General features: G+C 45.6%; 2 protein-coding genes across 2 annotated transcripts in view; one reads left to right on the forward strand and one right to left on the reverse strand.

Moving 5' to 3' along the window:
- Positions 1-5289, forward strand: part of HGD (homogentisate 1,2-dioxygenase) — an 8628-nt gene extending 3339 nt beyond the window's left edge. Inside the window, exons 6-13 of the mRNA XM_072398457.1 lie at positions 1042-1076; positions 2925-3004; positions 3101-3200; positions 3402-3526; positions 3611-3715; positions 3794-3920; positions 4500-4681; positions 5005-5289. Of these exons, the coding sequence (XP_072254558.1) occupies positions 1042-1076; positions 2925-3004; positions 3101-3200; positions 3402-3526; positions 3611-3715; positions 3794-3920; positions 4500-4681; positions 5005-5145 (895 nt within the window). The 3' untranslated portion in view covers positions 5146-5289. The remainder of the gene's footprint in view (positions 1-1041; positions 1077-2924; positions 3005-3100; positions 3201-3401; positions 3527-3610; positions 3716-3793; positions 3921-4499; positions 4682-5004) is intronic.
- Positions 5290-7341: 2052 nt separating this feature from the next.
- NDUFB4 (NADH:ubiquinone oxidoreductase subunit B4) lies at positions 7342-9070 on the reverse strand. The gene is made up of 3 exons (XM_072398458.1): positions 8828-9070; positions 8105-8251; positions 7342-7531 (listed from the first exon to the last, which is right to left on the reverse strand). Exons 1-3 carry the CDS (start codon positions 9002-9004, stop codon positions 7469-7471), a joined length of 387 nt encoding a protein of 128 aa, XP_072254559.1. The 5' UTR covers positions 9005-9070; the 3' UTR covers positions 7342-7468.
- Between the last annotated feature and the right edge of the window lie 3318 nt (positions 9071-12388).

Below are 12388 nucleotides of genomic sequence, written 5' to 3' on the forward strand. Positions count from 1 at the left end.
GCCATCCACATTTACACATGTAACACATCTATGACCGACAGGTATGAGGGTCAAATGGAGGTCATGCACAGCTGTGATTGACTCATTCTCTGCTCTGTACTATAGTTCTGTCTACATGGTGTCACTTCTAACTGCCACTGACTCCAGGTTCCTATATGTGCCCCTGCCCACTATTCTGCCCCTTTCCATGCCCTCTGCTCCATACCTGCAAATGCTCTCCAATCTTTTCTATCCCGGCTCCCTAATCTATTCTGTTATCTTCTCCTGTCCTGTATTCTTCATTGGGCCTACCCACCAATCTGCCCCTGTGTCTGCTCTCTGATTGGTTCTTGTTTCTACTTTTTAATATGTCCCTTTTTTCCCTCTGATCTTCCATGTGCTTCCTTCTTTCCTGCCCCGGGTCTGCCCACCTGGTCTCTGGTTGGTTCCTAGTTCTGTTTTTTGGATATGTCAGCTCTCTAATCTGTGTCTGCTCTCTGATTTATCTATGTCTGCAGTCTCTGTAATTTGCCCCTATGCAGTCTCTGTAATCTGCCCCTATGCAGTCTCTGTAATTTGCCCCTATGCAGTATCTGTAATCAGCCCCTGCGCAGTATCTGTAATCTGCCCCTATGCAGTATCTGTAATCTGCCCCTATGCGGTATCTGTAATCTGCCCCTATGCGGTTTCTGTAATCTGCCCCTATGCAGTCTCTGTAATCTGCCCCTACACCTGTTGTTTTCTCTTCTCCATGTTTACCCTTTAATTTCCCTGTGTTCTCTCTCACTTGTCACTTTCTGCCCCTCCATCTGTACTCTGCCCCTGTGTTATCTTCGTGTTATGTAATTTGTTTTCTGTTCCTGTGATTTCAATGATCAAACAAAATGATATCAATCAGACAGCCGGTTAAAGGTCACTGGGCCTTTCATGACCGAGGGATTAATACCCCCCCCCCATGACCGGTATTTGCCCCGCCACCCAGGCTCTGTCTCTTACTCGCGGGATAACAATCTGCAATCCATGAAATCTTCTGATATTTATTCCTTCTCCTCCCATTTCTAGGTGCTTATATAATGCTGATGGTGATTTCCTCATCGGTGAGTTAGTCCTTGGTGCTACATGGTGTAGAAGTTTTATGAGTAAATAATACGGGTGACTACATACAATGTGTACCTACATGTGTAGACGTAGCTGAATCTCTGTGTGATTTCTGTATTCTGTGCATCCAGGGTGACACTTTACCTGTGTACAGGAGCTTCCTGTATTAAAGACCCATCATTGCTGCTCTCTCTTCTTGTGCAGGGTGGCTGGTCTTGTCTCCGCCCCCTCCTGTAGTATTTTATAGTGGGTGTGGCTGTTTAGCCCCTCCCACAGCTGTGTTTGCTGCACAGTAATAATGTGTAATATATTAATATAAGGTAAGGTAATTTTTAATGTAATATCACTATTTATTGTACAGGGCTGGGTAATATGCTGGCGATATATAAATCCTGTTTATTATTATTATTTTTATTAATATTAATAATAATAATATTACCTGGGTTTGGGCCACACACTATGGATTTATATTCCTTATAAAACATTGAGGACTTTCAGCTCTGGCTGCCTAAAATGTATCCAAACCAATTTTTATTCTTTTTTTCCATGTGTAGTAAAAGGGTTAAACTCCCTGCAAGGTGTTTATTACTGTCTGTGTCCTCATGGAGATTCTTTCCATTTTCCTGATGATCATTGTCACCAGTAAGTGATGGAGAAATCCTAAATTGTTGGAACAAGAATAACAGGGAAAGAGATGAGACATAAAAAGGTTAAAGTTGTCTTAATGTTCTCTACCTGCATGGTGATAGGTTTATGCAACAGGCCTGGAGAGATATTGTACTCCAAAAAATCAAAGGGGACGGAGCTGGAAACATTGTGTGCTAATATATGTGTAACCTGAGGAATATCAGTAATATTTATTTTATAATATGGTAAAGCAATCGGCCAATAAATCATAATTGGTATGGAAAAAATAAATGTAAAAGTCTAAACAAATTTCAAAAACATTAGGATGTCTTAACAGAATAACATTGGCCTATTACAAGTCCCACTTATTGTGTTTTTTGTTTTCTCCATCTCATTGTATATTGAATATTTTTGGAAATAAATAATGAGCCTCTCTGATAATGTCCACAGCTGGTACGATGGCGCCCTCTGGTGACTGAGAGTGATAACTGCAGATAATGTTCAAAGCCTGGAAAATATTGGAAACTTTTGGATCAAGGAACCTAGTTCCCATAAAGAGAACCTGTTATTAATAATATAAAAAAGAACAAACACAGACCTGTGTAATAAGGGTCACCACTCTCCCCTCAGTACTCATGAGCCCCTGAATCTGGATAGGCATGGTGGGTCTGACCTTAAAGTGGAACCCTATTGTGGTTTATTCCCTTTATCTGATTCTCCCTTCTGCCATAAAAAAACCCTATACATATCTTTTTAGTCTCCATGTTGGATGCTGCAATGCTCGTGTAATAACGTGAGCTCCAATCAAGCCTTTATTGAGCTTTGTGAGCCCAGGGTATACAAAGGGGGCACCCTTTGGGCTGCATGATGTCTTTGTGCCTGATGTCACAGGGCAGAGTAGGAAGTCGGGGACAGCACTGGAGCATTTAGAGGGTAAGGAGAACTTGTCAGTTGGAGGAAGGGGTTCTAGGGGTGTTTAAGGGCCCATTTCTACTAAACGGTGTGAAGTGATCCCTCCAAAATAGACACAACACACTTGTTTGTACTGAATTAATACAATGTGTTTTTTTTTCGTTGGGCAGGTAAATGTCCAGATATTGGTACCATTGCCTATTGTCACCAATTTGTTTTTCTTAAGTCAGTATCGCATTTGTTAAAATAAAAGAGGAAATATAATTCACAAAACCAAAGGACCCTCAAATGTCCTTTTTTCTCAACAGTTCCTCAGCAGGGAAAGCTCCTCATCCTCACAGAATTTGGGAAGATTTTGGTGGAGCCCAATGAGATCTGCGTCGTTCAGGTAATAAAAGGAATTATTAATAACATTGCCTGTGTGTGGTTTCTTTTGTCCCCTCCCCCATGAATCTCACCTGCTTTCTGCATTCTGCCCCTCCAGCAAGGCATACGCTTTAGTGTGGAGGTCTTTGGGGACTCCAGGGGATATGTCTTGGAGGTGTTTGGCGTCCACTTCGAGCTCCCTGATCTGGGGCCAATCGGTAAGTAAATCTAAAAGAAGGGAAAGAAATGGGGTATTGGTGCATTTTTACAGATCGCTCTTCCGTATTTTTATTATTGTGTTAGAAAAAAGAGATTTGTAGATTGGCCACTAGAGGGAGCTCTGAATTTAATTCAGCCTTATTCAACTTCCCTGCTTAAAATGAAGCTTTCAGTAACTTCTCAAGTTTGTGCTACCACAGGGGCCAACGGATTGGCAAACCCCAGAGATTTCCTGACCCCGGTGGCCTGGTATGAAGACCGGGCGGTGGAAGGGGGATACACTGTAATCAGCAAATACCAGGGCAGACTCTTCTCCTCCCTGCAGGTAAATCTTCTCATCTCAATCCAGAGGTTCTAACCTGTAAAGATTTCATTTCTATGGAAGGTTTTGCTCTTTTTCCCTCTGTAGGATTTCTCACCGTATAACGTTGTTGCTTGGCACGGGAACTACGCCCCCTACAAATACAATCTAGCCAACTTCATGGCGATAAATTGTGTGGCGTTCGATCATGCGGTGAGTCTGTGGCCGTCCAATCACGTTTGTTATCAGACCATCATACCGGGATTATAACTGTGTACATTCCTCTCGCAGGATCCCTCCATATTCACCGTGCTGACCGCCAAGTCTCTAAGGCCCGGCGTGGCAATCGCAGATTTCGTCATCCTTCCCCCACGCTGGGGGGTGGCAGATCACACCTTCCGCCCGCCGTATTATCACAGTGAGTAGCTCGGCAGCCAGGGGGCGTAACTACAAAGCATGGGCCCCCCCAGGGAAATTTTGAAGGGGCCCCTAACATCTATATGGCCAGGGGGGCATTCTGTCATTGGTCAGGGTTCAAGTACAAATGCAGCCACTATGACATCCCCTATGCCCCCTCCATTCCGTGGTCAGATGCCCCAAAGACTGGTGCTTCTCCATGTTCAGTCCAATGGTCCCAATGCCAGGAGGAAAAGCAAGATGGAACTATTATTAGCTAGAGCCCATCCAGCAAGCTTCTACAACCTTATTGGCTGGCTGCTTGTGATTGGCCCCTCAGGGGCGGAGGCAAAAGACTAATGTAAGCTGGAGATTACAATTACATCTACGTCACAATGCAGTGATGGGGGAAAGGTGCCATTGGGTGACCAGGTGTGGCCCCATAGCGTATCATCAAAGGCAAAACACAACCTGCCGACAAAGAGAACCTGTCACCACTGAACTTGGTTTAAGGACGTCCCGGAAGGTTGTTATGGTGTCCAAGATTCTCTTGTTTCAGTAATATGAAATCTGTGGTCACGTTGTCTTTTTTTATTCTCAGGCAATTGTATGAGCGAGTTTATGGGGCTGATTATGGGTCACTACGAAGCCAAAGAGGAAGGTTTCGAACCTGGAGGAGCCAGCCTGCACAGCGCCATGACACCACACGGACCGGACTTTGAATGCTTCGAGAAGGCCAGCAACGTCAAACTGGAGCCTGAGCGAGTGGCTGATGGAACTATGGTAGGTGTGAAATAAGAGCTGGAAGAGGAGGGTGAAAGGGTAGATCAGAGGGCAGATTTAACAAAGGGAAGCCGGAGGGCAGGTTTAAAGTAAACAAGCTTTAAAGGAAAAACAGCAGATCTCTGCAGGGATGCTTTTCACATGTTGCAATATACAAGTGCCCACTAGAGGGAGCATTTACAAATCTTTACATGAAACACAAAAATCCAAATATGGAACAAAAAGTGACAGAAATGACACAAAATCCTTCAATTGATTTTATTGGTTTTAGCAAATTGATCAGATCGGCATGTAAATCCTCTGCTTCATTCTCCTTACCACAGGCCTTTATGTTTGAGTCCTCGCTAAGCATGGCTGTGACCCGCTGGGGATTGGAGACCTGCAATCACCTGGACAAAGAATATTACCTCTGCTGGGAGCCTCTCCGCAGCCACTTCAACCCAAAGCCAGAGAGCAGGAAGTGACCGCACTCCCTACCACCAGCAGTGGTGCCACCAACATATTCATTATGTTCTTCCTATTCGAAAACTATAAAATGAAATGTTAAACAATGAATATAATTACCCAGATTCACCTGAATATTAAAGTGGAGCTGTGCAGCATGCTAAGTAATTTGTCAGTGTAACACTTTCTGTTCTTTATTACATTCTACAAAGATCATCTTTGTTCAGGCATTACCTGGGGACATCACCTACCTCTAGACAGTCACATAAATACCAGTGTCTTGGTTCACAAATGTCTGGCACAGATCAGCCCCTGCTGCAAGCTCATATCATGTGACTGTATACAAAGTTACAGTGATCCGGTCTGATCACTGAAGAGACTGAGGAAAGGCTTCCTCCTGCCTGCAACAGACAGATCACTGGGGGGGGGGAGAGACTAAGGAAATGCTTTCTCCTATCTCCCCTTATATTTTTCTTTAGCTGTACAAAGTTCACAGTAAATGTATTTTGGGGGATTTCACTTCATCCTTGCCCCATTCTGGATTTTTGGGTGTCTCTGCCCATTGTTCCAGATCCTCCTGATACATTCTCCAGAATTTGCAGCTATCTTCCCATAATGCACCCCGCTACCTCCCCCTGCCTGCCTTCTTCCCATAATGCACCCTGCTGCCTCCACTGCCTTCTTCCCATAATGCACCCTGCTGCCTCCACTGACCTGCCTTCTTCCCATAATGCACCCTGCTGCCTCCACTGACCTGCCTTCTTCCCATAGTGCACCCTGCTGCCTCCCTTCTTCCCATAATGCACCCTGCTGCCTCCTCTGACCCACCTTCTTCCCATAATGCACCCTGCTGCCTCCACCAACCTGCCTTCCTCCCATAATGCACCCCGCTACCTCCCCCCCTGCCTGCCTTCTTCCCATAATGCACCCTGCTGCCTCCACTGACCTCCCTTCTTTCCCTAATGCACCCTGCTCTCTCCCTTCTTCCCATAATGCACCCTGCTGCCTCCTCTGACCCACCTTCTTCCCATAATGCACCCTGCTGCCATCTTTTCCCCAGGTAAATGGATGCACCCAACCCTTCACATGATCTACACCCCCTTCATCCATAGCCCAATGGTCTAGTTCTGGTGCTGAGGTGCCCATTGCTGGTTTCTTCATTGGTGAACGAGGGTCAGCGTGGGCACTCTGATTGGTCTTCGGCAGCTCGCCATAATACACATTTCCCTCATAGCCGAAATCAACGTGACAGGGATTGTAACAGGACAGTTGATGTGACCGCTTCACCTGGCGCCATATTTCAGCTCATCAATTTATACTTTTATTATAGACAAACTCTAATAAATAACAAATAGATGCTGGGGGAGCTCCTCATAGACTTTGGTAGCTCTGGAGCCTGTTGGGGCCCAAACTCAATCCCAAAAATCATATTTGTGCTGATTTCCATCTTTCCTGAGCTCCCCGTTATGCTGTCAATCTTCTTTCTTCTGGGACCTTCATTACCTTTTCATTCTTTAGTATGTAAAATGAAAAGAAAGCCTTTCACATAATGATGATTGGTCTGCATTAAGCCAGGACCCCGCCCAACCTTTTGGTTTCCTCCCCCCCTATGTTTTTTAACAAAATGTTCATTGACTTTGCACCACACTGAATGGGGGCTTTGTACTAGAAAAGTCACCTAAAGTCATAATAGTGGGAATACAACAATGCAAGTACCAAAAAATCTCTGTAAAGCACCCCAGCCTAAATGTTAAGTAAGAAAATACCCCTCAGCTGTATTGCAGCATCTCTGCTGCCCCTTGGTGGTAGGAAAAGTTAAAACATTAAGGATTATTTTTATTGCAGGACTGGTCTAAAGCAGGTGGATGCTTGGAGAATAATATATGCTCAAACTTTTCCCGTACTCCATGGGAGAAAAAAAAGCATTAAAAACAGAAGCGTAAAGTGTGCTTGCCCCTAATTATTGGATGGAGTGTGTGGAATCAAGAAGAACAAGAACACAATATATCAATGTTATCCAGTCATAGAGACTGCTGGTGGTTGTCACATCTCTAGCTGACCACATGAGGGCAGCAGAGCACTGCAATGTCAGTTAAAAACTCCATCTCCCATGATTCCTTACATTGTGTATTATAGATGGGGGGGTTATATTTGTAGTCTCATCTCTCCACCCAGAGATCTCCCCACATTTCAGTTCAATCAGCACCACGCTCAGCTTGTACACATTATGAGCTTTATTATAAAATTTCTGTTCCCATATGTTCCTGGAGGTTCAGCTAATGAAATAACAGAGGGAAGAATCATACAACAAACACGGGCGCACAGCTGGGTCCGCACAGGCACTCAGAATCGCAGGCGGAAGGTATCGTCTATTGACTTGTCTTCATAAGTCTTAAGATGGCGCTTCTGTGAGGGGTAAAAAAGAGACAAACGTCACTTAAATATCAACGCCAGCGGCCGGAGAGTTGCAGTGCTCTGGTGGAGGCCATTCACATGGATCTGTAGGAGCTTGGGAAGCCGGCATCCAACCAGCCATTGCACACAGTGAGACCAACATGATGAAATATTTATAGAAGTCTGTATAGAATCTAATATCATGGACAGCGGAGGGGCTACAGGCCTCCAGCTCTATGAGACTGCCGCCATCCTGTGCTCACCCAAATTGTCCATTTAGGCACGAAATCAGCGTTCAGCACCGACCTGAACTATTCCTGACCTCTGCCAGCCCTACTCACTAAGACATTACCAGAGCTGCAGATAGAAATTTTCTCTCTCATTGTGTTAGCGGGCCCAGCCAGCCAAGTCTGAAATCTCAAATATAAACCTGGAGATAATATATTATCCAAATCAAATTGGAGATTTACTCATCCAACAACATAACCCCCCACACACCGCCCCCTAGGGGCTTCATTCAGGATTGCAGGTCACATGACATTTCGAGACGTCAAATCCACACTCTAAGCAGAAGTAAAAACTTACCCGATCGAGGCTGATCCCTGTGTAGATTAAAAGGAAAGGAACTGCCAAGGACAGGAAGCTGAGCAAATTCACCTTGGCGGTTCCTCTGTGGTTGGGAAAAATGTTGTAATTGCGGGCGAAAGCCCATCGCTCCACCGCTGGGTCTGTCTGAACACAGAGAGAGAGGAAAGTGACTACTATGAGCCCTTGTAACCCCCATAACCCCCTATTTACCCCCCATCCTAACCATCACCCTCCCCCTCCCACAGCGCTGTATTTAGAGATCACTCTCCCTTGTGATCCCTAAATCCTCCAATCACTTCCCCTTGAGGGTCCCTGCAGCCTGAAATGTACTCTTTTACCTCTCCTTGGGGCCCCTAAACGCTCATATTACCCCTTTGCCCAGCCCTTCTGGCCCTTATACCCTCCCTTAAGGTCACCAAAGCCCCTTGTGACCCATTGGGGTCCCTCAAATGTATTCTTCACCCTCCCCCCCGATGTACCGCCTCACCTTTTACCCTCTACTTAAGGTCCCCCATAGCCCCCTGTCACTTCTTCTATCCATCACCCCTCCTCCTCTGTACCCCTCTTCAGGACCGCCAACTTCCCCACCACCCACCATGGGGCCCCTATATTCCCCCACTTACCCCCTAACCTTTGGGGTCCCTATAAACCCCCTATTGCCCTGCCTCCAGTCGGTTCCTATATTCCGCCCCCTGCTGGCCCTTTCACCCCATCACTTACCACCATCCCGATCCTATGGGGGTCATTGAGCTGGAGCTGGTATTTTCTCTTCAGCTGGGCCCGAATGGCGACTCTCTCCTCCTGCAGCCTCCTCTGTTCCGGGGTCAGCTCATAATACCGGGCCGGGTCCAGCCCCTCCGGGCGGCTGGCGTAACGACTTTCCTTAAACTCCACCATGACCAAGGACACCGGGCTTCACACAACTTTATTCACAGCGAGCAAAGTGACAGCGCTGCACCAGACTCCGCCCCTAGATGGCGCGCAATATATTGCGATACCGGAAGCACAACTTACAATGCGATACCACTTATAGCCACCAGATGGACCTCTATAAAACGCGATACCATTTATGGCCGCCAGATGGAGCGCAAAAAAATGCGATACCGCTTATTGCCGCCAGATGGAGCGCAATAAAATGCGATACCACTTATAGCCGCCAAATAAGCTCATTAGAATGCAATTCTACTTGCGGCCGGGAGATGGAATGCAATACAATGCGATACCATTGTATAGCCACCAGATAGAGCGCAACAAAATGTAATACCATATATTGCCGCCAGATGGCGCTCAATTACAATGCGATACCCCTTATGGCCGCCAGATAGAACTCAATACAATTGCGATACTACGTATAGCCACCAGATAAAGCGCAATGACATGTAATACCACATATTGCCATCAGAGGGCGCACAATTAAAATTCGATATCACTTATAGCCACCAGATGGAGCTAAAAAATGCGATACTACCTATAGCCACCAGATGGCGCTCAATTACAATGGGATACAACATTGCCACCACATAGAGCCCAATACAATACAATACCACTTACGGCTGGCAGATGGCGCGCAACATAATGCGATACCACTTACAGGCACCAGATGGCGCTCAGTACAATGCGATATAACTGGTAGAGTAAAAAAGCGCAAAACAAATAATTGACGGCTGATATAAAAAGTCCGAGTTTCACAAAGCGAGATGGCCGATGGTTTATGGATTTTAGTAAAGCATGAATGAAGCGCAAAACAGTACAATAGTGGCCACATAATGCACTATTGTCTATGGCCGCAAGAGGGAGCGCAATATGAAGTCCTACCAGGTCATCGGCAGGGCGATACCACATTCAGCCGCTAGATGGAGCTCAGAAAAGTGTAAAACCAGAAGTCACCCCTAGGTGTCGCTACGGAGCTGTGCATGCGGCCAGCTGAAGCACCAACAGTGACCGCTAGGTGGCGAGTTCCTACAGTTCTTACAGCAGGGGGCGCTGCTAATATTTACGAGGCCATTATAAAGGAGAACTTCACCCAGAACTGATATTCCATTTGGATCTCTCTCTGGATTCCCCTCCCCCTGGGATTCCAGGCTCCGCCCATCAAGGGGCACTCAGATCACTGCAGGGTGAGAGTCTGATCGGATCCCACATAATGTATTGATCATTATTGGGATCCAACCTGTATTCCTTCCTCCATGATTGGCTGCTGCCAGGACTTTCCCCGCCCCTGAGGTATACCCATGTGCACACAGCCCCACCCACCATGCATGTAATGATGGCTACAATGTATCATATATTGTATACACTGCACATCCTCTCTGCTCATATAAGGGCATGCACGTCACTCTGTGATTGGGTGGGGATTGACGCATTTTTCACCCAAGACAGAATTCCAGTGTCCCCGCCAAGAATTTCATCCATCCCAGGCCAAACCCGCCACCCTGTCCCCACTGTTCGGGAAGGGCCAAAGGGTTCACTTTTATGGAGTAATATAAAGTGAAATCCCCCAGATCTGGAATCTCTCCCCCAGATACACCTCGCCCACCCGGAGTCCAAAATTTCGTTTTCCAATAGCCAGGCTATGTGCTGGGTGGGTAATTACACCGAGGGGGCGGGGCCTGGATGTCCAGCACTCACATGGTGTCCTCAGTCTACCGAGGTCAGGTACACTGGCTGCTATTCAAACCCAGAAAGGAGGACATCTAGTGGTGAAAAGTAATTACTGCAGGTGGCATCGGGAGGTGAGTATTGCAGCCTGAGCTGCTTCTTGAATCATGAGGAATCATTTCTTTTATTAGGAGTTGGGCTTTAGGTTCACCATGCACATTACAACCTGAAGAAGGAGCTAGAGACCTGGCCGTGTTATTGATCACTTAGGTATGTAATGAGTTCTTCATCAAACTGCAATTGTACCTCAGGCATGCTATCTAGAGTTACAAGCGTGTTATAAATAATTTGCAGTTACACTGAGAGGTCACTTTAGCATGCCGTAGGTGCAGTTGAAGTTGCTTTAAAGCATATGAAAACCCTAAATCTATATTTCATCTGGAATTGTGCTTCACTGCTAAATATATCATTTTTTGTGAAATTGTTGCAGGATTTCTTACCTGGAGATTCTGCACTTCTGACAACATTAAGCAGTGAGCAGCAGTGTTGTCACCCAGGCAGTGATCTCCAGGCAGGACACAAACACACAACAAGTGAGATGCTGCACATACTAAACAATAGATTTGGGGTTTTCATGCACTAGAAATGCTCCTGCAGCTGAATCAGGGCCATTATGGCGGTCACATAGCAGTCAGAGCTGCGTTCACCCCCCAGCAGGGCAGTTCAAGTTCAGCACAGCCGGCAGACCAGCCCCCATCCCCAGTGCCTGCTTGGGCCACATCTCAGCCCTCTGGCCCGGTGTCTGGGGGCCCTGAAGTCACCGCTGTTTTTTCCATGTTTCTTCAGCTTTGTTCTTTTGTTCGGCCCAATCTGGGAAGGCAGATTGTGAGTTGGGCTCCCGCCAACAAATACACGAAATGCTTTCCTCTCCCAGACCGCCAGACACTCCAGGAGGTGCTCCAAGAATGGGATTAACCCATTAGAGGCTGGAAGCGACAGAATGAGGGCATCTATAGGGGCAATACAGGGTGGGGGGAATATGGATCTGTGTTTAGTAATACTTTGCGTGTATTATTCATGAAGCATACGTGTTACAGTAACTGTCATGTCACTCCTGTGTAATATATAGCTTATATCTGAAGATCGGTGATGTCACTTCCTTTATAATATATAACTTATATCTGGAGATCGGTGATGTTACTTCCAATATATTATTTAACTTATATATGGAGATCGGTGATGTCACTTCCTGTATAATATATAGTTTATATCTGGAGAGCAGTGATGTCACTTCCTTTATAATAAATAACTTATATCTGGAGAGTGGTGATGTCACTTCCTGTATAATAAATGACTTATATCTTGAGAGCAGTGATGTCACTTCCCATATAATATATAACTTATATATAGATAGTGGTGATGGGACTTCCCATAAAATAAATAACTTATATCTGGAGAGCAGTGATGTCACTTCCTTTATAATATATAACTTATATGTGGAGAGCAGTGATGTCACTTCCTTTATAATATATAACTTATATCTGGAGAGCAGTGATGTCACTTCCCATATAATATATAACTTATATATGGAGATCGGTGATGTCACTCCTGAATAATATATAACTTATATCTGGAGAGTGGTGATGTCACTTCCCGTATAATATATATCCTATATATGGAGAG

This window comes from Pyxicephalus adspersus, chromosome 1 (assembly GCF_032062135.1).
Source record: "Pyxicephalus adspersus chromosome 1, UCB_Pads_2.0, whole genome shotgun sequence".
NCBI lineage: Eukaryota > Metazoa > Chordata > Amphibia > Anura > Pyxicephalidae > Pyxicephalus > Pyxicephalus adspersus.

Bases quoted from the DNA above. Each gene is read 5' to 3' on its own strand.
- NDUFB4 (XM_072398458.1), bottom strand. From the start codon at position 9,004: ATGGTGGAGTTTAAGGAAAGTCGTTACGCCAGCCGCCCGGAGGGGCTG. The intron at 8,252-8,827 runs GTAAGTGATGGG...CTCTGTGTTCAG, and splicing joins CCCATAGGATCGGGATGGTG to ACAGACCCAGCGGTGGAGCG. The intron at 7,532-8,104 runs GTAAGTTTTTAC...TACCCCTCACAG, and splicing joins CAGGGATCAGCCTCGATCGG to AAGCGCCATCTTAAGACTTA.